Here is a 27189-nt window from a genome sequence, read left to right on the forward strand (position 1 = left end):
GTTAGGTCAATAATTTGACAGTAGTCTAACATATTCAACATTCAGTATTCACTCAACATTCAATCAAAAAAAGAAGAAAAAAAAAGGCAGATTTCGCTTCTACAAAACATTCACTTCCTTCATTGATTTGTTTCAGCGTCCAATCACAGTGTGTGGTTTCAGTGGTTTACAGTGGTCCGACACTCACACATGTCCATGTTAAACATGGTCTCAAGGGTGTTTTTAAATCAGTGCGAGAGACACATTTATTGGCATTATCTTTTTCTGTGACACGCTTAAGTGATTGTACGCATCATAAACATATTCAGAACATCCACTTAAAGACTTCATGACACCTTTGAAAACATTATTTCAGAATTCACAGATAGGCAATGTAACATCTGAGCCTTATACATCAGTGATGTAAAACGAACAGTGTGTATATTTGGGGAATTATTCCAAAGTAAATGTCCCAGGGAGTGTCACAAAAAGTCACTCTGTACTTCAAGATAAGCAAATTAACAATAATTTATAAATAATTTCCTTTATAAAAGTCTCAGAGTGTGTGTTAATTTGTGCTCTGGTAAACAAATTCATATTCTGTAGAATTACTGAAGTAATTCTGTACTTCCTGTAAATTAAACTTAAGGCTTTGGTGACAAATGTTTTCAGATAAGATTCAAGATGTTAGCATTGTTTGTATTTCATTATCCATTTAGATTTAGATACAAATTTCAATAGAGCTGTCCAGTCAATTAAATAAATTAAGGTCTGTGATTAGCATAGAAGTTTCTATGTTTTGCAACATAAATTACACAGTCATCTTAATAAAAAAACATTCAAAAGTTTGGGGTCAGTAAGATTTTTTTTTTAAAGAACTTAATAGTTTTAATCAGCAAGGATGCATTAAATTCCTCTAAAGTGACAGAACTTTCTTTTCATCAAAGAATCCTGAAAAAAGCGTGTCAATGTTTTCACAAAAATAATTGTTTTCAACATTGATAATAATAAGAAATGTTTCTTGAGCAGCAAGTCAGCATATTAAAATGATTTCTGAAGGATCATGTGACACTTTAGATTGGAATAATGCTGCTGAAAATTCTGCTTTGCCACCACAGGATTAAATAATATTTTAAAATGTAATAATGTTTTACAATATAAATGTTTTTACTGTATTTTTGTTCCATTAAATGCAGCATTTATAGCGCATAAGAGACTTCTTTGAAAAATTGTTAAAAAAATCTTACCAATCCTAAACTTTTGACTGTTCTAAAAACCCATATGAAATTCCAGAGGAAACACAATCTAAAATGCTAATTCACTTCTGGTTTAAGGACTGCAAAGTAAACAGCTTTATTCTTGAATCGTTGAACTGGAGGTCTTTTATTCTGGAATAATTTTCTAAATATTCTGCCATTTTATTTCTGAAGGTTTCCTATCCAGCTCTGTACTGGCTCCTTTCACAGCAGTGTAAAAGACTCAACATGTACCTGAAATTGTATTGATGAAAAAACAAGTCAAGTTTTGAACCAAGTAATAATTTAAATGGATTATTTCCTCCCCCCTCAGAAGGCTTTAGGCTTTTGACTGACGGACATCCTTCCACTCCATCTTGGTGCTTTGTAAAGCCTGTGTCTTCTTCTCGTCTACCTGCACGTAATCCACCCTGTAGTCGTCTGCCAGCAGCGGTTTCTGAAAACATCAATAACGCAATATGAGCAAACCATCAAAACAGTAACCAGCACGGCGGAACTGTATCAATCCTGCAGGCAGATTTATGCCATGTCGTGTTTAGAGCTGAGTGGTGACAAAGCAACTGTCACTGGGACAGGAAATGCTGAGTCACTGTAATCGCTGCCTGAAGATTCAGTTTAAAAAAGCCACAGAAAAGATTACTACAACAGATAGCAGTGCCCACTAAAACCCCATGCGCACTCACTAAATATGGGTTTGTAGAGAATGCTTCAGATGCTTGTAAGAGATTTGTTTCTGAAACGTTTTTTTTTTTCACCTCATGGCCACCACTGACCTTCTGGACTGGTGAGGGGGAGGCAGAGTTGAAGTCAAGTGACAAGTAATCCAGCTGAGAAGGCCTCATCCAGGGGGCAGAATCACAAGCTGGGAACAGCATCTGCCGAGAGTCCTAATCAAAGGAAAAGCAAATATACCCACAATATATAATTACAATACATAACAATAATATATATTTGTGTTCAAAACTATCACCAAGGCTGCATTTACATTGTAAAATTACTACCATTTCAAATATTGTAATACATTTTAAAGTGTCATTTATTTCTGTGATGGCAAAGCTGAATTTTCAGCATCATTACTCCAGTCTTCAGTGTCACATGATCCTTCAGAAATCATTCTAATGCGCTGATTTGGTGCTTAAGAAACATTTTTTATTATTATTATTGTTATTACTACAGTTGTGCTGCTTTTTGTAGAGGTAAAGTTTGGTAAATAAAAAGACAACATTTATTTTAGTTTTGCTGTTTGTTTCGCTGATGAATAGAAAGTACATCAAGTTAAAATAGAATTTTTTTGTATTTATCTTTAATCTCACTTTTGATTAATTTAATACAACCTTGCCAAATAAAAGTATTAATAATTAAATTTTAATGTTATTTTAAAAATCTTACTACCCCAAACTTTAGAATGGTGTGTGTGTGTGTGTGAATATATACCATACATATATATATATATATATATATACACACACACACACGTATATACGTAAATGGAATTTTTGTATAAATAAAATGTAAATTATAATAAAGTTGTATACTGCATATAACAGTGTATATACATTATAAATATTTTTTATATTTCACATGTTTATGCTTATTCCTAAATTATGATCATTTACATAATTTAATGGTTTGCATTTCTTAACTATCTGCTGAGTTTTTCTATGCACTCTATGCTAATTTTTTTTTTGTAATTTACAGAGATTTACTGTTGTTTTCTTGCCTTTTTATCATTCTTTTGTTTGTTTGTTTTTCTCCCTCTGTTGCCCTCTTGCTCTTTCTAATTTTAAGGAGAAACAGAGCAATAACTTATTAATGAGAAAGGATGGCTTAAACGGGAAGTCACGTTACCGTTGGCGTGATGCTCCCTTCCTGTTCAGAGCCGTTTAAGCCCCATTCCCGCCGCCTGTCCAAAGGAACACACTGAAGTGATGTGCTAGAGACAAAACACACAAACACAAAGCAATATCTTACATAAGCATCAGTGTGTCACAAACATGTAAATGAGAAAACACCTGTGCAGAGGGGTTCGCAGAGGCAGGAAATAGAGATCAGGTGACATGAGGAAGGCAAACACAATATCTTTGTTCAACATTTAGGACATAGACAGAAATACTAAAGAGAATGACACAGACGGAAGAGGTTGAGAAGAAGAACCGATTTGCAGAGGATCGGTTTTAGGTCCTTTTGATCTGTAAATGTGAGTTTGTCATAATTCAGTGTTGTGCAAATCTCACCTGGGTTCTGTCATGGTGCGTGTGAGGGGGACGTGGAAGGGACATTCAGAAATGGTGGACAGGCCCCGTAGGTCTAAAGGTGGCGGTCGAACTGTGAAACCAAACACAATGCAAAACGCTCAAACACTCCTTATCTTTTTCTGTCATCCACACAACACACACAAACACACTTTCACTGAGTTTAATGAGGCATTTCCTTTGTGTGAAGGTGCATGACCTGTAGGAGCCCTGTGCCTCCACTCAAGACACAATGCTGTCTGCGGTTCCTGATCTGCGTCTCTGGCAGTATCATGCACTTCCTCTCTTGTGCTTTTGTCTTGGCAAACCTACATTCTCAGTTTAAAAGTCATTTTAAATACTTCACAAAGACTTTCTTAAAGAAGTATGCATGCAGCTATTTAATGAAATACAAAAATACCAGTGCGTTGCTCAGTGCACACTATTATATATATGAAATATTGTGACATATTTGAAATTCTTTTAACAAATACTAACATAAACTCATAAGCATCACCACAAACATGTATGAAGCACCGCTCACGCAGAAGTCACTTTCAAGCCAGACAGCTTTCTGTTGGTCAACGTGACGAATTTGCATGACTAACTTGAACCTACTATGGAAGTCTTTGCCAAAATTCCCAATTGCGTGGATTACTTAAAATGACTGGATTTCGCCCTTGAAAAAAATCACTGAACAACAGTAAATGTGACCACACCTTTAATCGTGGACCATCTCCAAGTAACTCACAGTTGTAGAATCGCTTCTTGGAATAGGAATAGGAATCAAGCAACTGGGAATTATGCAAAAGACTTCCTTCCGTACTGGGTTCCAATCATGTAAATTCGTCACGTTGACCAACAGAAAGCTGTTTGGTTTGGAAGTGACTTCTGCGTGAGCGGTGTTTGATACATCGCTACATTATTGTCAATGTAATACAAGTCTCAAGTGACCGCACATTAATTCGGCTGTGGCTTTGTATGGAAGGCAGATTCTGCCGATTTTAAATTAGCAAATTTATATGACAATGAAAATCAGGGTAACCTTAATTACTAAAAAGTGTCCACAAAGTATTTGCCAAAATTGAGCATTCGATATTTCAAGGCAATCCTGCCAATTTACATTAGTAAAACAACTCTTGAATTTAGAGCTTGAAATAGAAATGTGGTTTCTGTGTGATACACAGATCATGAGCCTCTGCTGCATCTCATCTTCCCCATATTCATTTTCAACATGCGTCACTCTTCTGTACCTCTCCTCACATGAGAACATCTTTTCCATTTCTCTATTTTCTTTTTCTGACGTAGTTAACTGAAATCGTGATATTCCAATTAATGAAATTGCTTCATGGCAGCAGTTAGAGCTAACACAACACACTATATCACATCACTTATTTCGTAAAATATACGGACCCCCTAAAAGTACACGTTGAAGGAACATGTTGAAAGAAAAAAAATTAGATGGGAGGTAAATTATTTGTCAATGCTTTTGCATGCGTTCACGAAATGTTTGTGTTCGGAAAAGTTTCCCGGGAGAACGCAAAACATTTTACGAGTGAACGGAAAGCTTCCCGGGAGAACGCAAAACATTTTACGAGTGAACGGAAAGTTTCCCGGGAGAACGCAAAACATTTTACGAGTGAACGGAAAGTTTCACGGGAGAACGCAAAACATTTTACGAGTGAACGGAAAGTTTCCCGGGAGAACGCAAAACATTTTACGAGTGAACGGAAAGTTTCCCGGGAGAACGCAAAACATTTTACGAGTGAACGGAAAGTTTCCCGGGGGAACGCAAAACATTTTACGAGTGAACGGAAAGTTTCCCGGGAGAACGCAAAACATTTTACGAGTGAACGGAAAGTTTCCCGGGAGAACGCAAAACATTTTACGAGTGAACGGAAAGTTTCCCGGGAGAACGCAAAACATTTTACGAGTGAACGGAAAGTTTCCCGGGGGAACGCAAAACATTTTACGAGTGAACGGACAGTTTCCCGGGAGAACGCAAAACATTTTACGAGTGAACGGAAAGTTTCCCGGGAGAACGCAAAATATTTTACGAGTGAACGGAAAGTTTCCCGGGAGAACGCAAAACATTTTACGAGTGAACGGAAAGTTTCCCGGGAGAACGCAAGACATTTTAAGAGTGAACGGAAAGTTTCCCGGGGGAACGCAAAACATTTTACGAATGAACGCAAAGTTTCTCGGGGGAACGCAAAAGCATTGACAAATTATTTGACCTCCCATCTCATATTTTTTTCTTTCAACATGTTCCTTTGGGGGCTCCGTAATAATACATTCTTAAAAATAAAGGTTCTTTATTGGCATTGGTTCTATGAAGAATATGGAGCTTTCCATTGCACTAAAGGTTCTTTATAGTGGACAGAAAATTGTTCTTTAAGAACTGAAGGGTTTTTTAGAGAACCCAAAATGGTTATTTTATGACATTTATGTGAAAACCTCCTTTTGGAACCTTTAGTTTTTAAGAGTGTACTTGTGCAAACACCTTTAAAAAGAACAAGGAATCAAGTTCCTAAAACTATGACATCACATCCTGTTTTTAACTAGATATTAGTCATTGGTACAATTTTTTTTTTAGCATGTGGTAAAACGTGTTAGGAATATATGTATCTTACATAGCCAGACTACGATATGGAATACTAATTCTACAATCATACAACTTTTAATGTTTTTTTTAATACCATGTACTTTGATTGTGAATGATACTGGTAAACTTTTACTACATTTTTAACCCGTAAACATTTACCCCGGCTTTTTGGTTTAAGGTTGCGGTCGACTGGAGGAGGCTCAAAGTCGGGATTGGAAGGCGCGGGCAGCTCTGTTTTGCAGTTGGTCAGTAGGGAGACAGGCAGGCTGGAGGGACTCATGGGTATGTAGCCGTCTGAAGTGACATTAGAGCAGCTGATTGGTGGGGAGGCCATGGGCACATATGAATCCTCACAGTGGTTTTCAGTAACTGTGGTATTCAGAAATATCGGCTAGAAATAGCCGAGGTACAGAGAGAGACACACTATGATACATGTGGTTTCTGGCAGTGAATATTCAAATTGTTGCTTATTTACTGTGTATGTTTAACTTCCTCCAGGCTCATTTGACTATTTCATATTTGAATATTTCTTTACCAGGTTGAGGCTTAGACGTTTGTTCCAGCTTCTTCCAGCACTGTCTAAGTCTACTGGAAAAAAACAACAACATTATAATAATAAAATATATAATACTTTTTTTGGAGATGTTTTAATGAGAAAAATGGCGGTGAGGGGTAGGGGGGGTGAGTCATTGATTATATCTGTTGTGTGTATTTGTGTGTATGTTTACCTCTCCTAAAGTGGTCTATTCCTGAAAGTGACGTCCTGCGAGGGAGGAGAGCAGGTTGCGTCTGATTACGGCCGGTATCTTCGTTACTGTGGTGATCGGACAGGTGTGTAGGTTTGGGTGGTAGGGGAGGAGGCGTCTGTGGGTCGGATGTCACGCAGAAGGGTCGGTCGAATCTGAAAATGTCCGGTGGACGGCGTAGAGAGATGGGAGATGAGAGGCAGGACGAAAGTGAGGAGGAGAGAGAGAGCGGACCACAGGGGGCACTGAACGGGGGTTCGGACACCCCGGCCAAAAGGAAAGGGGAGGGGGAGGAGTCAATGCGAGGGGTGGGGCTAAACAAATCCTCTGTGTACTCAGACGAGCTCTGCTCAAAGGAGCGTTCAGAGTTAGAGATGCTGTCACACCTATAGGGAAGGACAAACACACATAAATCCATAAGAAATAAGCAAACAATTTTAGTTTATTCAACTAAATAATGTTATTCAAAATAAAAACATTGACGAAACTCTTCAATGGAAAAAAACTTTCTTCAGAGAAAGCATATGGAAAATGTCTGGTTCGTTGTGTCATAATGAAACTATTTTTTTTTATACAGGCTTTCTCTGATGAATCAGTGCTCATGTAGACATCATAAATTTGCATAACAAATTCCAAATTCTCTTTTACATGTAAAGCCTTAGGAAGACAACACACACAAAAAAAATCGAAATAGACAAGTGACCTGTCACATATTAAACAAGTTTAAAAATTCAAGTTTTAAAAGTGTTGGAGCCACTCAAATCTGGTTCACATTAGAAAAGTTGTCTTAATAAGGTAAAAATGAAATACAAATTTACCCTATTTTTATTATGATTAGACTTCCCTGGTCTTATTGTGCATTATTCAGCTGTACATGTTATTATAGAAGAAAATAAATGTTGTGTTTAAGATCAGAGACACAATCATTTCTAATTTCCAATTCATCTTCATTTTAATTAAAAACTTCGAAAACAAATTTCCTGGAACATATACACTACAGTTCAGGTTTGGCGGGTTTTTTTTTTTGTTGTTGTTGAAGAAATTAAACACTTTAGATTAGGGAACACATATTCACTATTAAGTAGTTGCTTATTCACATTCATGTTACTAGCATATTAGCTGTTTATTAGTATTTACACATATGTCTAACAGGAAAAAATCTAAAATAACATCAGTAAATTATGGAGTGCCTCAAGGATCTGTGTTAGGCCCTCTGCTTTTTTTCAATATACTGTATATGCTGCCACTTAGTAATATTATAAGAAAACTTGGAATTACAAGTTTCCACGAAATGCTCCATCAAATCCACGTCTTATATGCTTAATGTTACGAACAGCAGCTACGCTAGTTATTTTACATTTGCTTTTCTGTTTTTATCTCGGGATGCCCTTCCTGAGGCAACTAGAAAGTATGTCAGACCTCCAGTTTGGATCCAGCCTCTTATGAAGAATTTTCTATATACCTTAATCATTTGTTAACAGCATGTTTTCCATCAATATACACTCCTAATCCCTGTATATTGATAGTTTACTCGGGACCGCTTCTGAAAATGGGATTATATGTATATATTGTAGTTGAGAGTAGGCGGAGTAACAAATCAGTTGAGCGTCAGCGGATATTGTTAGCGATCAGCGGTCTGCCTGAACTACGCTTGAATTCCATTCGATCACTCAAGCTTTATTAAGTAAGGTAGTTGTGTTTATATTTAGGTATGAGGTAGGGTTAAGAGATCTAGAATATGGTCAATTCAATTAACATTTATTTATATAGCCCTTTTTACAATACATATCGTTTTAAAGCAGATTTACAGACGATGCATGTGTTTACATTACAATTTAGAGTGATCTGCTATCAGAGGTGACTGTGTCTAAGTTGTAGATTTTTAGAAAAGTACATATACAAATCACGCAGTTAGCTAACAATGTATTAAAGGCAGAAAACAATGAGCTCATTGAAGTAATGAATACTCCAGTTAATAGTGAATATGTGTTCCCTAATCTAAAGTGTCACCTTACTTTAATTAAGCAAGGATGCATTAAAGTGATCAAAAGGAATGGTAAAACATGTATAATTATAATTACAAAAGATTTCTATTGCAAACAAATGCTGTTCTTTTAAACTTTCTATTCATCAGAGAATCCTGAAAAAAAGGTTTCCACAAACATATTAAGTAGCACAACTTTTTTTTTAACATTGATAATAATAAGAAATGTTTTTGAGCTCCAAACCAGATAATGTGACACTGAAGAATGGGTACTGAAAAGAAAGCAGTTATTTTAAGTTGTAATACTATTTCCAATATTTCTGTTTTTACTGTATTTGTAATCAATTGTGAGCAGAAGATATCTTTCAAGAAACATTTTTAAAAAATGTACCGACCCCAAACTTTTGACCGGTAATGTAGCTCTGAGAAACCTGTAGTTATTTAATTAATCGTCTAAACCCCTCCATAATGACGCCTCAGTATTCAAAACAAAACAGCATTACAAAAATCATTATGCGTTCTTATAAAACCATTAAGTCCCTACTTTGCATGCAGGTCCCTGAAGATTTTATTTGAATCTAATCACAGTGTGTTCTGCTGCAGTGACCAAGATCAAAAGATTTCACTGGTGTGAAAGTGTGAGAGATTTTCTTTTCTCATTTATTCTCTCAGTCACCTTTATTAAATCTGATTAGAGAAAAAGCCGATAACTAGTCAGGCGCTACATGGAATGAATCTCAATTCTGTATTGAGATTAACATGTAATTATTATTTTTGCAATGTGTGATCATAAGAAGTGAGGTGGGCCTTGCCTGACGATGCTCTTTGTCCCGGTTTCACACTGAGAGAGGAAGAGGTAGTCGAGTGGAGGGCTGATCTCTGATTCGCTAGGCCTGTTTAGGACAGTGTGGCTGTCGATGGTAACTGTTTCCTGATTGGCCACAAGAGAAACATGAGGAGAAAGTGCTGGAGATGGCTGCTGGGAAGAGGGAGTGTGATTTAAACTGTCCATTGATTCTGTCAAAGAGAAAGAGCAAGAAAAAAATAAATTGATTGGCTTTGATACATTGATTTATTTTGGATGTCAAAAAATTACACACATTTAACACATTTCATTTCTGAAGTACATTTGCTTTTAATTACCAGAAGGTGGCAGACCAAATCACCCCTTCCAGCCCCCCACACACCACAACCCACACACAAACACACACACACACACACGCACACACACACACACACACACACACACACACACACACACACACACACACACACACACACACACACACACACACACACACACACACACACACACACACACACACACACACACACACTCTCTCTCTTTCTCTCTCTCTCTCTCTCTCTTTCTCTTCCTGTTTAGACTCAACAGTGCATTAGTAGTGGCCAGACATTTCTAAACCCCATATGAACACGTGAGCCTGTTACACGCGCTGAAAACACATGTTCACGGTCGATTTTCTGGGGTGTAATCGTTTTTCTTCTTAATAGTAAGCAAAAATGATTTTGGAAGGTGGAACTGAGTTCAAATAACGCAGACAAAGGTCATTGTGGAAAGTTTTGTGCCGCTTGCCTTCCATCATGGTCATATCTGTGTGTGCTGTGAGAATCTGAGTGACACATCTCTCATTTTGGGAATTATAGTTGAGCAGGTTAATTAAATAGGTAGTTTCAAATTATCCAAATCATTTTAATTGTCCATAAACAGAGCTGTCCAGTGATGACTCAGTGTTTGGACGTCTGATATCACACTCAACCTGCTGGTGCTTGAAAGGCATTGTGAGTAATGCTGTGGGTAAACAGTTGTAGATAACCGGCATTTTGATCACGTTGCAGCTAGCATGCTAATCTGAGGGGGATTGTGTGGGCTCACATAAACATTGCTTCTTTGGCAGAGCCTACTATTGGGTATCCAACACTTGAATAACTGACAATGACTCAGAAGAGAAATCTGAGCAACACCAGGCATGTGGTTGTATTCATTTTTGTTCCCTTATATTTACTGTAAACATCTAGCAGATCTTACTCAAATGTATAAGCCCGTAACATTTTTTTCACAATGTTTATACAGTAAGTGTAAAATTTTTTGAGCAGCTTCTTTTAGACAGCTGCATTGAGAAGCCTTTAATTATTATGTAGAGCTGCTTTACACCTGCAGACCTAGGTTGCTGTGGTAAAGGGATTTAGGAGAACAGAGCAGTTGTGAGCAGTTGTCATGGTGACGGGGTCAAAGGGACAGTAGAGATACAATAAGTAGTAGTCATGGTGATGGGGTCAGAGTGAGAATAGAAATAAAGTGCAACAGCCGGGTTTCCGGAAGTAAAAACTCAATTCATTTTCTCCATAGAGAAATTGATTTTTTATGACAACTTGGAAACCTACTGCGAGCTACGAGGCTATTAAACGATAGTATTTGCTTCTGTTGAAGCTGTTAGCTCGCATTATGTCATCTTTTGTCAACACAAAAAATCGTGTTTAACATCAGAATTCATGGGGAAAACTACATTACCCATAATGCTGTACAGAAAAATCCACCAATCAGAGAGTCGAAAAAAGTAAACTGCCAAAAGATGCTTGTTTGAGATGAGCAAAATTTACTAGTGATCACCGCGAGATGCATACCAGTTAGAAATGTGTCAGAGTGTCTTTCTACTCGTATCAAAAAACTCTAGCGATGGCGAGGTGGCCGTGCTGAATTCTGCACTCTCCTCCAACTGCGCTGATCAAAAGCACGATGGGAAATGACATGCTGACGACACAGCTTAATGCTTATTGGTTTAAACAACCATGCTGTATCGTTCTAAAATGTTTGGCTTTAAAACTCTGATATCATATTTTTATGTGTATAAATTACGTGTGAATATTCCCAAACTCTCTGACAGTGCGATCACACAAGTACTTTGGGTGTCTTGTTCATCATAATTATTTTCATATAAAAGCTATGAGCAGTTGTCATGGTGATGGATGGGTCAGTGGGACAGTACAGATAAAATGAGTGGTCATCATGGTGACAGGTCAGAGTGGGAGTAGAGATACAGTGAGTGGTTGGTGATGGGAGGGACAGTGGAGACACAATGAGCAGTTGTCATGGTTACGGTTTAGAATGAGAGTAGAGATACTGTGAGCAGTTGTCATGGTGATGTGACAGAGGGACAGTGAAGACAATGAGTGGTTGTCATGGTGATGGTCATAGGGACAGTGGAGACAATGAGCGGTTGTCATGGTGATGAGTCAGAGGGACAGTGGAGACACAATGAGCGGTCGTCAAGGTGATGGTCATACGGACAGAGGAGACGCAATGAGTGGTCGTCATGATGGGTCAGAGGGACAGTGGAGATACAGTGAGTAGCTGTCATGGTGACAGGTCAGAGTGAAAGACTGGTTGTTAAGTTGTTATGGAGACAGAGACAGTAAATAAACAGTAAACATGGTGACAGTTCAGAGTGAGAGAAGAGACAAAACCATGTACTGTAACTTGTGGCTCTGCCAGAGATCAACATTTGAGTTTACAAAAGTTCAAATAAGCCTTGGTTTAACAGGACCCCAGTGTGTGTTCTGAGTGTCTTGACACATGGCCTGAAGCAGGATCTGAAACTGCGGCCCTCCAGGTGTGACTACAATCTCTAAACTGTTCTTGTCTAACCCGCTGTCTGTCTGTCTCACTGCAAAAGAGTCTGCCTGTAAATAAAAAGCTGAGTTCCAGTTCATGGCTGGAGTCCTGCTGGTGTTTGTAAAGAGGTTAGCGGCTAAGCAGCGACTGAGACTTTTTGTGTCTCCGAAACTACACTCGCTGTTTCAACAATATGTCTGATAGTCACCTCTGGCCTTCATCAGAGACGTAAGCAACACGAAGAAAGAAACGAATGAAGCCTTTTTCATCTGTGCATGTGTGGAGAAAAGGGCATGGACGTGCATGTTGTTCTGTATACTAGCTTTATCTTTCACAATCAGCCTTTACCAGTTTAGAGGCGTGTCCAACCATCCAGTGTGTTGTGTATTAAACAGTAACCAAGTGCGTGTGTGTCTGAAAACTTCTCGGCTGCTGCATTACTCATCTTTTTTTATTTTTCCAAGTAATGTGTAACTTGAGGTTTCTCTCACTCTCTGTGTTTGGTATATGCTAACTGCTAACATTCTCCCTGCGTCTTACACTAATTATTGTGCCAGGCCAGCTTTAATAAAAACATATTTTCTCGCCATAATAGCAGTCATATGTGCTGTGGACACAGATCATGACGCTAGCTGTTTGCTATTATTAGTTAAAGATATGAGATGCCACATACTTGTGAGCTGTCTACGTTATGACAGACGTGTGTGTGTCTTAACGTTCCTCAGTGACGCAGCTGTTGCTCTGCAGACTATTCGAAAGAGAGGAAGAGAGATGGAGGAATGGAACAGAATATTAAAATAAGACCTCGCCTATATTACAGCGTCCTTCTCTCACGGATTCTGTCCGCATCTCTCAGTCTCAGCATCTCTCTCTGGAGGAAACATACAGTGGCTAATTCTTTCCCAGTCTAAGTTTATTCATTTCAAAACTGCAGTTAGAGGAATATGAATCTTTAGGTTAATGGAGGGATCTGAGGTGATGAAAGGGTTGTTTTTAGGAGGCTTTTTACGTACAAGGGTTTTTCCTGTTTTAGCTCATCTGTAGCACTTTCCTTTCTCATAAACCCACGCACATACACGGAATGTATTTATTACCGGAGTGTTTACTGCAGAGAAATACATTTTTTTTACTAGAATTTTGATTTTGAGTTGCTTTTCTTCTCTGTACCTCAGCGTGAATAAAATGATATATTTTTCATGTATACCTCTTTGTTAATGCCTCACGATCTGGTTTCATCACCTGTCACTTGTTGATGTACAAATGATTATTATTTATTTATTCTAATTTATATAGTGCATATTTACATTACTTTTCAAAAGTTTGAGGTCAGTAAGATTTTCTTTAAAGAATTTAAAGAATTCCACAAAAATATTAAGCAGCACAACTATTTTCAACATTGATAATAATAAGGAATGTTTCTTGAGCAGCAAATCAGCATATTAGAATGATTCTGAAGGATCACGTGACACTGAAAACTGTAGTAATGATGCTGAAAAATCAGCATTCCCATTATAGAAATACGTTACATAAAAAAAAAAAAGAATAATATTTCACAATATTACTGTTTTATACTGTATTTTTGATCAAACAAATGCAGCCTTGGTGAGAATTATTTTATCTATTTATTTAATTTAATAATAAATTGTATTTTGTTATAATTTATAATAGACTGGACACTCTGCAAGTAAGTGTGTAAGTGTGTCTGTAAGGCTCAGACAAAATAGGTCATAAACTGCTCATTCTTCAGTAAAATATTCAGGTAATTTTGATAGTGTGATGATAATGTAAAGGGAAAATAAATAAGATATTTATGTAACGTATTACAGTAAATAGAAAAGCTAGTATCAACATATCAACATGTCTCTCCTCTCTTTCTCACACGTCATCAATTGCTGTGCTCCTATTGGGTCGTCATTAGACAGTCTACAACAAGTCTACAAATTCTGACACTATCAGAAGCTACGATTCATGAAAAAGGCAATTGTGAGCATGTCAAACTAAGCTGTCCAAGGCCTAAAAACAAAAATTATACGTTTATAATAAAACGCCTCACCTGCATGTCTGTTCAGTCCTCCAAACGTACAAATCTGTCCAATGTTCTGTACCCAGATGTTCATCTCTTCTAATGTTTTGGCCAGCAGGTAAAAGATGCGCGTGGTGGTCTTGACCACAAATAGGTGCTGATTTTGGTACTGACGTTTAGTGGGCCGTACCTCAGCCTCGATGGTGACCTCACACTCCTGCAGGTCGATAGTTCTGATTGGTTTACGGGAGCTCTTGCTACGGTAATATTCCAAAACGTCAGGATTCCCGCTCATCCGACCCCTCCGCAATACAAACCATCGCTTTCGCCATGACTGAGAGAGAGAGGGACAGAGAGTGAGAAAGAGAATTAGATTAGCATTGTCCTTCTGGACACTCTCACATTTTTTAGCAATCAAGTTAAAAAGTCTCCTTTGATCTTTAGATCTTGTCTTGTCTTCACATGAAATTATCATTTGCCCCTATTTATATCTTGACGCATGTTGCTCTTGGTTGGCCTTATTTTAAACAAGTTGTCAGTGCACTTTATTTAAAATAAAAAATAAAGATATTTGTATTTTATAAACTTCAGTCTTTATAAAACCAGGGTTATTGTTAACTAAAATTAAAACTATTAAAATCATTTTTATTAATTGAAATAAAGCTGAAATAAATATTGCATGAAATAAAAAAATATTTTATCTCAAAATAAAAGAAATTAGTAAACACCATCGCACACCTGCAGGTGATAGGTGCGTGGGAAAAAGGACCATATAAGTAAAAAAATCTACAAAAAACAAGGAACTCCCGCACACTATACGGATAGTGTGCGGGAGTTCCTTGTTTTTTGTAGATCTAAAAATAAAAAGTAATAGTAAAAAAATCTTTAGTAAACATTTTTTTTGTAAAGATTTTTTTTAACAATAATAAAAATAATATTAAAAATAATAATATATACTAATACTAAAATAACACTGATCAAAATATACTAACTTGCTCTTCCTCTGAAACAAATGTCCTTTTCCACTGATGTCACTAAGTCCATGGTGGCTATTGGATACTGCTAATGAATAGTCAAATAACTATGTAGTAACTAAGCACTGTTTTAGCAAATTGGCTCTGCCTCCATTCTGGTATGTCAATGTGCAGGGTTCAGGTTCATGAACTCAGTACAATACAAAGTACTTCAACTGTCTTCAAAGAAAAATGATTGCTAAACATGAATTTAATTCAAGAAGTATAGATTCAACACAATATTTAAGTATTATTGTGCAAATTAGACTTGCCACAATGTCCTTTTTTTCACACCATGCGGTATCTGTGTTCAAACCGACTGAGGAGCCATTTTAATAGCGCAACAGTAATGAAAACAGCTTGATTTATTTATAAACCAAAACTCCAAAAAATAAAGTGCATTAAAAATAAACTTTAATCATTACAAGCATTCAGTCATTCCAATAATGGTCTTGGAAATCTATATAGATTGATAACTTCGTAGCGTTTGGTATCAGTTAAGTTTAATTCATAATCTTTTTGAAAGCAAAAATTTTGCACCACTGTGGTCCTTTACCAATCATAACGTATACCGTTCACTAAAAAAAAAAAAGAGATTTTGTGGTGAAGTAAATACTACAGAAAAAAAACAATATAATTTACATGAAAAAGTTAGTTCAGGCAAGAATTAAAATTCTAATATTCTATAAATAGTAAATTCTATATTAGTACTCAATTCAAGCGTGTAGAAATGAAAGCGTAAATATCAACGTTATAAAATTAAGTAAAATTACTAAACTTTTCTGATACTGGTGTTCCCATCATGAATAATTAATGAGGTTGATTTTTCACTGTTTTCCAGCTGTATTTACACTGTTTTATCATTGCTTTTGTTGTTAGGATTAGTAACTTGCCATTTTGTGACATTTGGAGTTAATTTTCTACTCAAAATGACACATTCAAACACAAAAACGATCCATCAAATGTTACCGTCATTGTGTATTGTCTACCAAGTATTGAGGTCTCTGCGTTCACATATTGTATAGCTTTTGAAATGTTGATATGTCTCACACAATATCTATTGTATTAATTAGATGTTTCCAAGTAAAGCATATACTTTAAAAGTGTGGTTTAATTGAATGTTATATTGTTTGAGTGAAATTGCAAAGGAATAACTAAATAGATATTACTCAACCTTTTACTAGCCAAGTTAAAATTACTTATTTTCTTTCTTACTTTCACTTAACTTAATTAAGTAGAGATTACTTAATTCCATATGTGAAATTTACTTTAAAGGGGTCATATAATGGTACATGCACTTTTACAAGTTGATTGTACTGAAATGTGTGTTGGCAGTGCCTGTACACAACCATCATAAAATGATAAAAATCCATCCAGTGTTTTTGTTTTATTCTCCTTATATGTTTTCCCCTGCCTCAAATCAAGCCGTTCGATTTTGTGACGTCACACGCTCGGAAGCCCCTCCCACGATTGTTGATTGACAGCAGCGTTTCAACACAGACCCGCCCTCGCTCGTGAGCCAGCTGTCAATCATAGTCTGCGCGGACCGGCGCGGTGCTGGAGCACTGTCTATGAGCAGAATAGCGATTGTGGTGTTCTGTTCTTGGGTGTAATAACGAACACAGCAGTCATTTTAATGTTCCTAAATCCGAACCGCTGAAGACGCCGTGGCTGAGTTTGTTTTCGAAGGGAATATTCCCCACGAGCAACGTCAATGCTCTCATGTTTGCGCAAATCATTTCTCACCAGACTGCTTTATAAACGAGGGTCAGTATAAAGCTGGTTTTGCTAAGAAGCTGCTCATGAAAAAAGGATCGGTACCAGATATTCGTGTTCCTGCTGAACCTCTAGAACAACTGAAGTGAGTGTAACGTTTTATTAAACTTTATATTAATATTTATATTAATCTTTGCAAATCGCTAGCTGCACGCTTCACAATGAATGCGTCTAAGGTTTACACTTAGGGTACATTACGGCATGTTTTCTATGTATGATGTTTTCTTACAATACTAATGAGAATTTGTAATTAAAGTATATTACAAACTTTTAATTTAGACCCTAAAGAATCATATTAGCTTGTACAAAAATGGCATTATATGACCCCTTTAAAAATATTTGTGCAAAAACTTGCCAAAGAAAAATTAAGTAAATTTTACTTATTGTTTTTTTTTCAGTGTGGCAAGACTAGTATAAATGCAAGAACAAACTTACAGATAAACTTCTGTCTAAACTGGGCAGGGCGTGACTTGCAGTCAAAGATGACTTACAAATGTACTTTCCAAGAAACAGACAGATTAATCTCTCAGAGCAGAAACAGGTTGCACATATGGTTATGAAAAGTAAATAATCAACACCAAGTCAATCAGTATAAATCCCCTGGCATTACTAGCGACTGTAATCAGTGCAAAAACATGCTTATTAAGTTGTTATTCCATTAAGATATTAGGTTATGTCATCATGAGGTAATTGGGTTAATATTAGCTTATGAGGTAGATGCATTTACTCTGATGTTATTAGGTCATTATTTCTGATTATTGTACATTATGTGCTATTTTAGTAGGTTTTCCCTGTGCTACCAAGTGCAAGCAGTACCTGCCTCAGGTGAAATCTGTAAATCGTTCAGAGAAGTTGCCTATTTTCAATGATATAACAGAAACTATTAAAGAAACTACAGCAGAAAAACATTTCTAAGCCAAGAAGAAGACAGGGAATAGCAGTTTCTATGCTGTCACATGTTTACTAGTTTCTCTCTCCTCTCTCTTTTTCTTATCAGGGAAGATAATACCCAAAAAGATGAACAGCGCAAATTTTTTTTTTTGAGGGAGCACCAGTGGTTCACACACACTGCATTTATACTGCTTATATAAATAACACTGAACAAAATATACTAACTTGCTCTTCCTCTTGCTCTATATAAATAGCCTTGGAAATTACTCATGTGGAAAACAGTTTATTAATCAAAAATAAATAAATAAAAATGATCTAAAACTGCAGAAAGTTTTGTGTGATGGGCAGGTTTGGTGTTAGGGGATAGAATATACAGTTTATACACAATAATCAAAAATGTGTCAAAAAACAAATAACAAAAATTACTATGTCTATGGAATGTCCCCATAAAACATGAGAACCCAACATGTGTGTGTGTATTTTATAGATAACTTTCATATCATTTATAGATAACTTTCATATTTAATTTTCATTTTAGTGCCAATGCAATACTTTTGACCAACAACTAGTATCCTTTTTTCAAAAGACACATACATACTTTATGCTATATATTTTTTATTATATAAGGTTTGAATGGTGTGACATACTCATCCTGTACTATTACACAATTTAGGAATTATGATTCGTGAAAATGAGATGAACTCCAGATGAAAAGCCAATCTGACCATCAGATACGGCATCAAAAGCCCACCTAAAACCCAAAACACATACCAGCTGTCATTGCCACTAGCTTATCTATTTGGAGTGACTCCTTATTCCCATTCATGAGATTGTTGTTATTCCATCGGAAAAAAACATGTTCTGGATCCATCAGCAACTTAGTACATTCTGTTTTGCTTCCATCTGTGACATAATTCAGTTCTCTGTTGAAACGTCTTTGTTCAGTTAGTTGCTGTTTTCTTTCTGTAACCAAGATTTTACCACAGAATCAGCTGTTACACAACCCCTGACGGTAAAGACGTTTCTCACAGGCCTACTTCTCACAGAGTGTTTTAAAGTTGTTTTCTCACAGCAATATTTAATAAAAAGCTACAATCTCCTTGGATCATCAGGAAAATCCTGACTTCCTCCCTTGAGGTCATTTTTACAGATATACAAAGATGTTTAAAACAAATGCATTATGAGAATGCCACAGAGCTGCAAGATTTCTATCATTGTGGACATTGTCACAAGACAAGCTCTCTTCCTCTTCTCTGAGATCCAGACTAAGTGCTGACATGAGTCCTGAGAGCCAGATAAAGCAAGAAGAGACCAGAAAAGACTTCTCCATTTACTTTGGTCTTACAGCCAAACTTTTAATCCAAAATGACCTATAGTCAGAGGTGTAAAGTCCAGGTTCAGAAAGTAAAAGTCCTCCTCAGTATTTTGTTCCAATCAGCTGGATTTGCTAATTAGCACAGTTTTTCAGCCAGGAGATAGAACTAATTAGTGAAATCATCTGGCTGAGTTCATGGGTGGAATAAACATGGCAGGACTGACCCCTGGACTTTACACGTCCTCTGCCTATAGTACACTTACAGTACAACCAGGAGTGTCATGCCTAAAATTCAAGGTGCATGTGCCACCTCAGATTTGTGAGACAAAAGGATTTTGAACGTAACATTGAAATAAAAAAAGACTGTAGGTTAAATATAATTGAATGAAAATGCCGGGAGTTTTCACACTCAAAGATCTAGCCACACTCAAGTCACTCCAAACACAACTTTTTTCTTGTGGAACACAAAATGTCAAAACTGCTCTTTTCCACGAAACAAAAATACACAGTGATCATTGGCTGTCAAGTTCAATTGCAATCTCGCCTTATAAAAAAAAAAAGAAGTTATTATTATTATTATTATTATGGCTATATTGTGTTTCATTCTTCATTCATTCTACATTCTTTCAGCTGTCAATAAGAATATACTTTCTCACATCCATTTGACCATATTTAAATCCATTCCACAGATTGCACAAGCACACAGAAAGGAACAGCATATACTAAGCTGATATATTAACCTTTCCAATTATACTGTAAGTGGTATTTGTATAAAAAATGTTTGACACTACAGGCCAGAAATGAACTTTACAGTAAAGTTGGGGGAATGTGGCCACAAACGCCTCCTTAAAAAAGTAATGACACCTCATTCATTTTGCACAGAACACAAAGTAAATGTAGAACTGTTTTTGCTGAAATGCTGCTTACAAGGCACAAATATTCGGACATGCAAGAAATAATAAAGCTGAAGTGGTTTATCCTGAAACCTAAGCAATATCTCAGTAATTAAGCATTTAATTGAAAAAAGCTCCAAAAGTGTGATCACTACACTAGTGATTTTTTTTTTTTACCAAAATGTATTTAAAAAATGTTTATTTCATACTAAGTAATAAGTATACTACAAATCATTAACATATTTACTGACACATCGCTTGAGACTTTACTGATATAAATATAATTAATCTTTATTTGGAGTACTTTATTGCATAATGCACATTTCTTAGGCCTTAAAATGTGTGTATCACTATTAGTAAGGATAGTATGATCTCTGTATAATATCAGTCTTTAAATGCAAGATATTTAAAGTGTACCTAAAGTATATATGCAGTAGTTCCACTTTAGCACAATCAAATATACTTAAGTATATCTTTAGTTGAACTTCAGCACTGTTTCCGGATAACTAAAGTGCATTAAGTACAACATTATTTGTTCCAATTTAGCAGACTTTAAGTATACCAATTTAGTATATCAAAAAAACACAATTGTTTTTAAACCGACAAAGGAAAGTTAACGAGCACAAACCAACAGACACTGATTAAAATGTGCTTATCTTTAACAATTCTTCCATACTGAGTCACTAATGTGTGTATGTTTGTGTGTGTGTGAATCTCACTAAACCACATACATTACCCTTCCCGTGTCTGAACAGTTTTTCTACAGAATTTGTCATCAAGACCGCACGTAGTTCTGGGCATGCTCAGAGCAGCACGGTCAGAGCATGGCCTTGATTTACCTCTGCCTCAAACAAAGACCTTCTCTCTATTCTTTCTTTTGGAATGGCTATATTTTCTTCCCCTTATGCATGCGTGTTTTAGTCAAAGAGAGGAACTAGAGCTACGTTTTCCCAGAACCCTTCACAGAAGGGAAGTCTGAAATTGGCCCAAACGTTTGTCTCCAACAAGCGAACACCAACACATTCACGTTTGCATGTGTGCGTTTTTGTGTATGTTTATGTTTATGTACATTGTGGAGAATAGTAAATTGAGTCTGTATGAGTTTGTTTACATGTTTGGAGCATGTTTGTGTAGTTCCTCTTAGATGGAAAAGTGTTGTGCAAATGTCAATCTAAACTAATGTTAAACAATGTGTTTTGTTTCCTCCCTAAGGTCAACAACAAAAAGCCACAGAGCTTTTCCCATAATGCTTTGCACAAACAAGTAATAATAGTCTTGATAAAGTCGTTGGATTGTATGTATGTGCTAATACATTAAAGTACAATATTCAGTGACTCTTTCTACAGATTACATTGTTTGGAAAATGGATGGATGAATGATTCAGCTGCGGCGCTATTTTATGGCAAGACCATTTTTTACAGTCTATGGGCAAGACGAGGGACTTAATTCGACACGCGACTCTCACAGTGTAGTATTGGTATTCTAGCCGCTGAGCTTACATCGGTTCTACGCTTGTTATTGCGGTGCATTGGGGTTGAATGAGTGCACTCGATAACTTCCACTATGGTTTCAGACACCACTACAAATGGCCATCCCATCAGTGCCCTATTTAAGGGTATAGGGGGCGATGTCGGACAAAGCCATGGTGAGTTAATCATTGAATCATTCATTCAACCGATTCAAAAACGACGCTACCTTGAAAGAACGAACTCAGAAGGACGCGAGGTCGGACACAGAATGCATCCGTGTGTATCCAAAATATGCAGTGTTTTTAACATTTATTTAATCATGAGTTCTGAGCGCTCTCACATAACTTTGCCTTCATTCATTTGTATGTTAATCTGTAAGTTTTGTTAGGGCTGTTTAATATTAGGATTTTGTTTAAAATCCTACACAACGGCACCGTCCCGCAACATCAAGCACCCCCTTAAAAATATATTCCCGCAGCTAAGGCAGGGAACAAGTGTTGTATCATAAATGATGGAAAATTCCGTCAATGGCTGGGAAAGAGATTTGAATTGAATTCCTATGTGGACTACACAATAATTTACATATTCAGAATTAGGAACAAATCAGTTTTCTTTATAAATCAATATTTTCAGACAATGTAAGTTTATAAGTAAAACTATATGAAAAAAAAATATTTAATAGGCTACTCAATTAAAAAAGTAAATACAACTACAAGCCAAGTATACTTGGAATACAATCTTGATCAAAAGATTGATACAAGTATTGGCCAAATATGTACTTAGACTTTTCTGTCAGTACCAGACAAGTAAGTGTATATTTCCGTGAAGTACACAAAGTATATTTCTGAGAATTACATAAAAAGTATACTGAAATTATAAGCATACTAATAGCACACTTGAATAAACTTCCTTTTTGTAAGGGTATAGCGGCCAATGCACAATAACTACAACATAAAATCATAACCTATTAATACATTTCTTTCATATTAATTACCTAATTATCATGCAGCCCGACTGAATATTTGTAAAATAAAATAATGTACAAAAAGTTACTTTTAAGCTCAAAGGTGGTTAAAATGGAGAAACATATAAAAGAAATAGAGACCTAAAGCCCCTTAAATACACACTTCCGCTTAGTTTTTTCCCCTCTTTTATATTAACCAAAAATCTTGAAAAAAGTTCACAGACATATTATGTGTGGACTAATCATTGCCGATAAGTTGCCTTGCTCATCTTTAAAAAAGTATTTTCTGTAAATATATTCGCAATGTACAGTATTTTTCCAATTCACAGAATGTAATGAACAACAAAAGAAAGAAAGAAAGAAAGGAGAAAGAAAGAAAGATCACACTGGTAGCACACAACAAACACTTCCCAATGTCTCACATTTTACTCTCTGATGAAGCCACAAAACCAGAGAAAGAGAGAGAGCGAGAAAGAGAAAAAGAAAGAGTGAGTGAGTGAGTGAGAGAGAGAAAGAGAGAGAGTGTTTGTTTGCTCTTCATGTAGTGCCTTGAACTGTTTACTATGACACACACATATACACACATACTAAACAGACTAAAGGCACACTTGTTTACACATGTGCACTCACTCTTTGTCACCCCCCCCAATAGCAGTCAAGCCACTTTTGTGTGTCTGGTCTCTGATAGCACAGCTCATTTCTGAATGGAGGGTCAATCTCAACTGCCTGGCACCCTACACTTCCCATGTTTTGCAACACACCCAAATTTCACAGAAACAGAGCGAAAGAGAGTGAGGGGTGGGAGAGAGCGTATTTGTGGTGTCAGGCTGACACTTTGAACACTCGTCTTATGACTGAAGGTCCTCCCTGCCCTTCCTCTTCTCAACTAAACAACTGAGACCTTCACTTTCATGCAGAGGATCTTGAGAGTCTCTGTGTGTCGAATCAGCTTGTAATTAGACTAAACAGTGCTCTTCTGCATATAAATCAACTTTTGAATATTATTGTGCACCTGCTTTTGGAAGGCGTGATTTACAATTGTGAAATGCATGTCGTAACAAGCGAAATATAACCTCACTATTATATTTAGCCAAACTAGTAACAAAGGAAGCTTAAAAGATTAGAAAATGGGTAGTTGACATGTCAAACAGTGATAACAGCAACAGCAACACCAATGTTGTCTTGTCTGACATGCAATTTTTCATTTAAAACTACTGTTCTGAAACAATTATTGTACATGTAGACATGGAATCTTTGTACTTTTAAAATGTCATCATCACACCACATGAATATTTAAGTAAACTACAAAACAGTTGGTTCACACACTATAACAATATCTATGATAATGTTCTTTATATTAAAAGTGTGCACTGCAGTTATGTCGTCGGCTGCTTTAAATTTAAGGCTTGTGTGGATTTTGATTGTTTTTCAATGTTTTATCAGTCATCTGCTATAAAAAAAAACGTTCTAAAAGTGATTCCAAAGTTATATCAATCCCCCTGTGTCATTATCGTTATAGCTGTTCTGTGGACTTTCCTGTTCTCATAGAACTTGAATGATTATTAAAACTTTATAGTTATGCTATAGTTATCGTCTTTGGTTTGAACAGGCCTTCATAACGACAACAACACAGAGGAACAATATCACTGGAATCACATTCAGAACGATTTTTCCCCCCGATCAGAATGCACCAGATATCAAAGAGCTTTAATGAACTAGAACTAAGGACCAATGCTTATAATAAAATGTTAGGCTATTGTCCATTGGTGTGGATGCTAAGCCAGTCATTGAGGAATCATTATAGTTATAGTTCTTGGTGTGAACGGCCCTTTACACTGTTAATAGTGATTACAATTACACTCATCCCTATTTATAAACAAAACTGAGGTCAACACACATACAGCACCATTTTACACAGTAAAAAGAGAACAGTTAGGCTGTTTCAGTTTTAAACTGTTCCAGTTTTACTTTAACGGTTCCTGTTTTACTCTATTTATTAGATTCTGGGACAAGGAAAACATTATCACAGCAACACAATTAAAGGCTCAAAAAAAGTAGCATTTGCTGAGACGCTGTAGCTTCTCGTCTGACAGATGGAAGCACAGGGTCAAATGAGTGCTGAGCACAGTGAAACACAGTAAACACGTAAACAGATGAGGAATGAGGAAGAAACGAGGAAGGACGATTAAACACAGGGAAACAGTACAGGACAACAAGTGTGCACTTTGCATTTCTGCAATAGACAAATAACAACGAGACTGCAGTTACATGACAAAACATAATGCACCGTCACTTATATATTACAATATTGTAATATCAAATGATATAACAGGAATATATTTGAGATGCATTTAATGACAAAGTAACACATGGAAGTGCCTGTTTAAGTGGTTGCACAGGTAAACTGCTTTGTCACAAAGCACAGGACTGAATTTCACACAGGCAAGAAGAGGCTATGCAAAGCAGCAAAGCCACGTGCAAGAAGGCACACAAATGCTGCACAAACACAGCTGAGAATTAGCATGTGTAAAGCATCTCATAACAACGATCAAAAGTCCACGGGCAGCAGAAATTAAAATGCAGCCAAGCAGAGCCTTCGGCACAGCACAGTTAAATAGTAAAACACTGACAGTGATGGAAAGCAGCAGGGAGAGCACAAGTGTAAGCAATACTGATGCACATAGTTGAGAACATAGTATGTTATAAAATGCAATTAAAATCAAATCATGCAGCACAGGGAAACACAGCAAAGAGATCCTGTGTTATAAAAACACAGAGAACATGAACTGACAGTGGATCATTATACTGCAGTACCCGCTTCTAATGCTGAATACATCACACTCAGACACACAGGACTTTAACTCACAAATCTCTTTAGCTTCTTCTCCGGAGGGGATTTTATGAGCCATCCTGTGCACACCACATCGTCCGCGCTCATAGCTGCTGCGTCTGTGTGCGTGTGTGTGTGTGTCCGTTGCTGATTGCAGACTGAGAGGAAAGCAGTGAGAATCCTGTGTTCAACCCCCCCCCCCCCCCCCCAAACACAGAGAGGAGGAACTCACAGCATCGACCAGGCAGGGACAGAGTGAGACAGAAAGAACGAGAGAGAGAGAGAGAGAGAGAGGAGGAACAAACAGAGGGTGGGAGGAGAGAATGTGTGTTTTTGTATTTGTATGTGATCTGTGAGAGGACATGTATGTACACGCAAACCGTCTCTGTGTGTGTATTCTGGGTGGAGGAAGAAAAGATGTTCCTCCCTCTAGTATCTTGTAACAAACCCAACACATGACCTTGTGTGTGTGTGCGTGTGTATGTGTGAAAACTCAAGGTCAGTTTGGAATATGCTGTGTGAGGGGAATTTAAACTGGTTTACTAGGCCATCTGTTGTTGGAGCATCTGAGAAAGAAAGAGAGAAAGAGGGAGACAGAAAATAAAAAAGGAATTACTTCAAACTTTTGTTCATTTTAACACTTCTTTGTTATGAATGTCACCATAATAATCTGACCAACAAATATTTTTTTCAGGTTGAAACCACCACTATTTCTCAGTAGCAGGTTGTGCTGCAAATACTGTGGTATCTGTCTGCCACCTAGTGACCAATATCTTTATCAAAATAGTATGTTAGCATAAGAAACTTTATTATTAATACTGCCACCTTTATCCTTACACAGTAAAATAAATAAATTATGTGTACAGCCAATGTATGGAGATGAATACCTCAACCTAATAAGTCTCAGAGTGACCATAACAACACACTCTCAGAAAAAAGATACAAAAGCTGTCACTGGGGCAGTTCCATATCAAAAGGTATTATGTACCATTTGGGAACTTATATGTATACTTTAGGTACTAATAGGTTTCTTTAAAGGGTTAGTTCACCCATAAATGAAAATTCTGTCAGTAATTACTCACCCTCATGTTGTTCCAACCGCGTAAGACTTTCGTTCATCTTCGGAACACAAATTAAGATATTTTTGATTAAATCTGAGAGCTGGATCACTCCTCCATAGGCTTCTTAAGGGATCGAAACTGGCCGGCCCAAAAGTTATGAAAGACATCGTTAAAATAGTCCAAGTGACTACAGTGGCTCAATCTTAAGTTTATCAAGCGACGAGAATACTTTTTGTGCGCAAAAAACAAACAAAAATAACGACTTTATTCAACTATTCATTTCCTTCTCTGTGGGCCTCGAGATAGTTCACGTAGTGTAACTGCGCAAAGCTTCTGTGTTGCACGTCACACGTAGGCTCACTATTGGCCGACACTGGTCATGTGTGTGATGCGTGTGACGTACAACCTAGAAGCGCTGCGCAGTTACACTACGTGAACTATCTCGAGGCCCACAGAGAAGGAAATGAATAGTTGAATAAAGTCGTTATTTTTGTTTGTTTTTTGCGCACAAAAAATATTCTC

The 27189-nt window shown here is 36.8% G+C and overlaps 1 protein-coding gene across 1 annotated transcript; it reads right to left on the reverse strand.

The window, feature by feature from the left end:
- Positions 1-1219: 1219 nt before the first annotated feature.
- On the reverse strand, positions 1220-25812 carry gab3 (GRB2 associated binding protein 3). The gene is made up of 10 exons (XM_056260092.1): positions 25643-25812; positions 14486-14789; positions 9614-9818; positions 6800-7203; positions 6607-6659; positions 6231-6462; positions 3470-3560; positions 3084-3168; positions 2009-2122; positions 1220-1671 (listed from the first exon to the last, which is right to left on the reverse strand). Exons 1-10 carry the CDS (start codon positions 25712-25714, stop codon positions 1555-1557), a joined length of 1677 nt encoding a protein of 558 aa, XP_056116067.1. The 5' UTR covers positions 25715-25812; the 3' UTR covers positions 1220-1554.
- Positions 25813-27189: the final 1377 nt, after the last annotated feature.

This window comes from Rhinichthys klamathensis, unplaced genomic scaffold, assembly GCF_029890125.1.
Source record: "Rhinichthys klamathensis goyatoka isolate OS25496 unplaced genomic scaffold, OSU_Roscu_1.1 h1tg000172l_1, whole genome shotgun sequence".
Taxonomy (NCBI): Eukaryota; Metazoa; Chordata; class Actinopteri; order Cypriniformes; family Leuciscidae; genus Rhinichthys; species Rhinichthys klamathensis.

Bases quoted from the DNA above. Each gene is read 5' to 3' on its own strand.
- gab3 (XM_056260092.1), bottom strand. From the start codon at position 25,714: ATGAGCGCGGACGATGTGGTGTGCACAGGATGGCTCATAAAATCCCCT. The intron at 14,790-25,642 runs GTGAGTTAAAGT...TCTCTCTCTCAG, and splicing joins AGAAGAAGCTAAAGAGATTT to TCATGGCGAAAGCGATGGTT. The intron at 3,561-6,230 runs GTAAATGTTTAC...TTGGTTTCACAG, and splicing joins CCTTAAACCAAAAAGCCGGG to TTCGACCGCCACCTTTAGAC.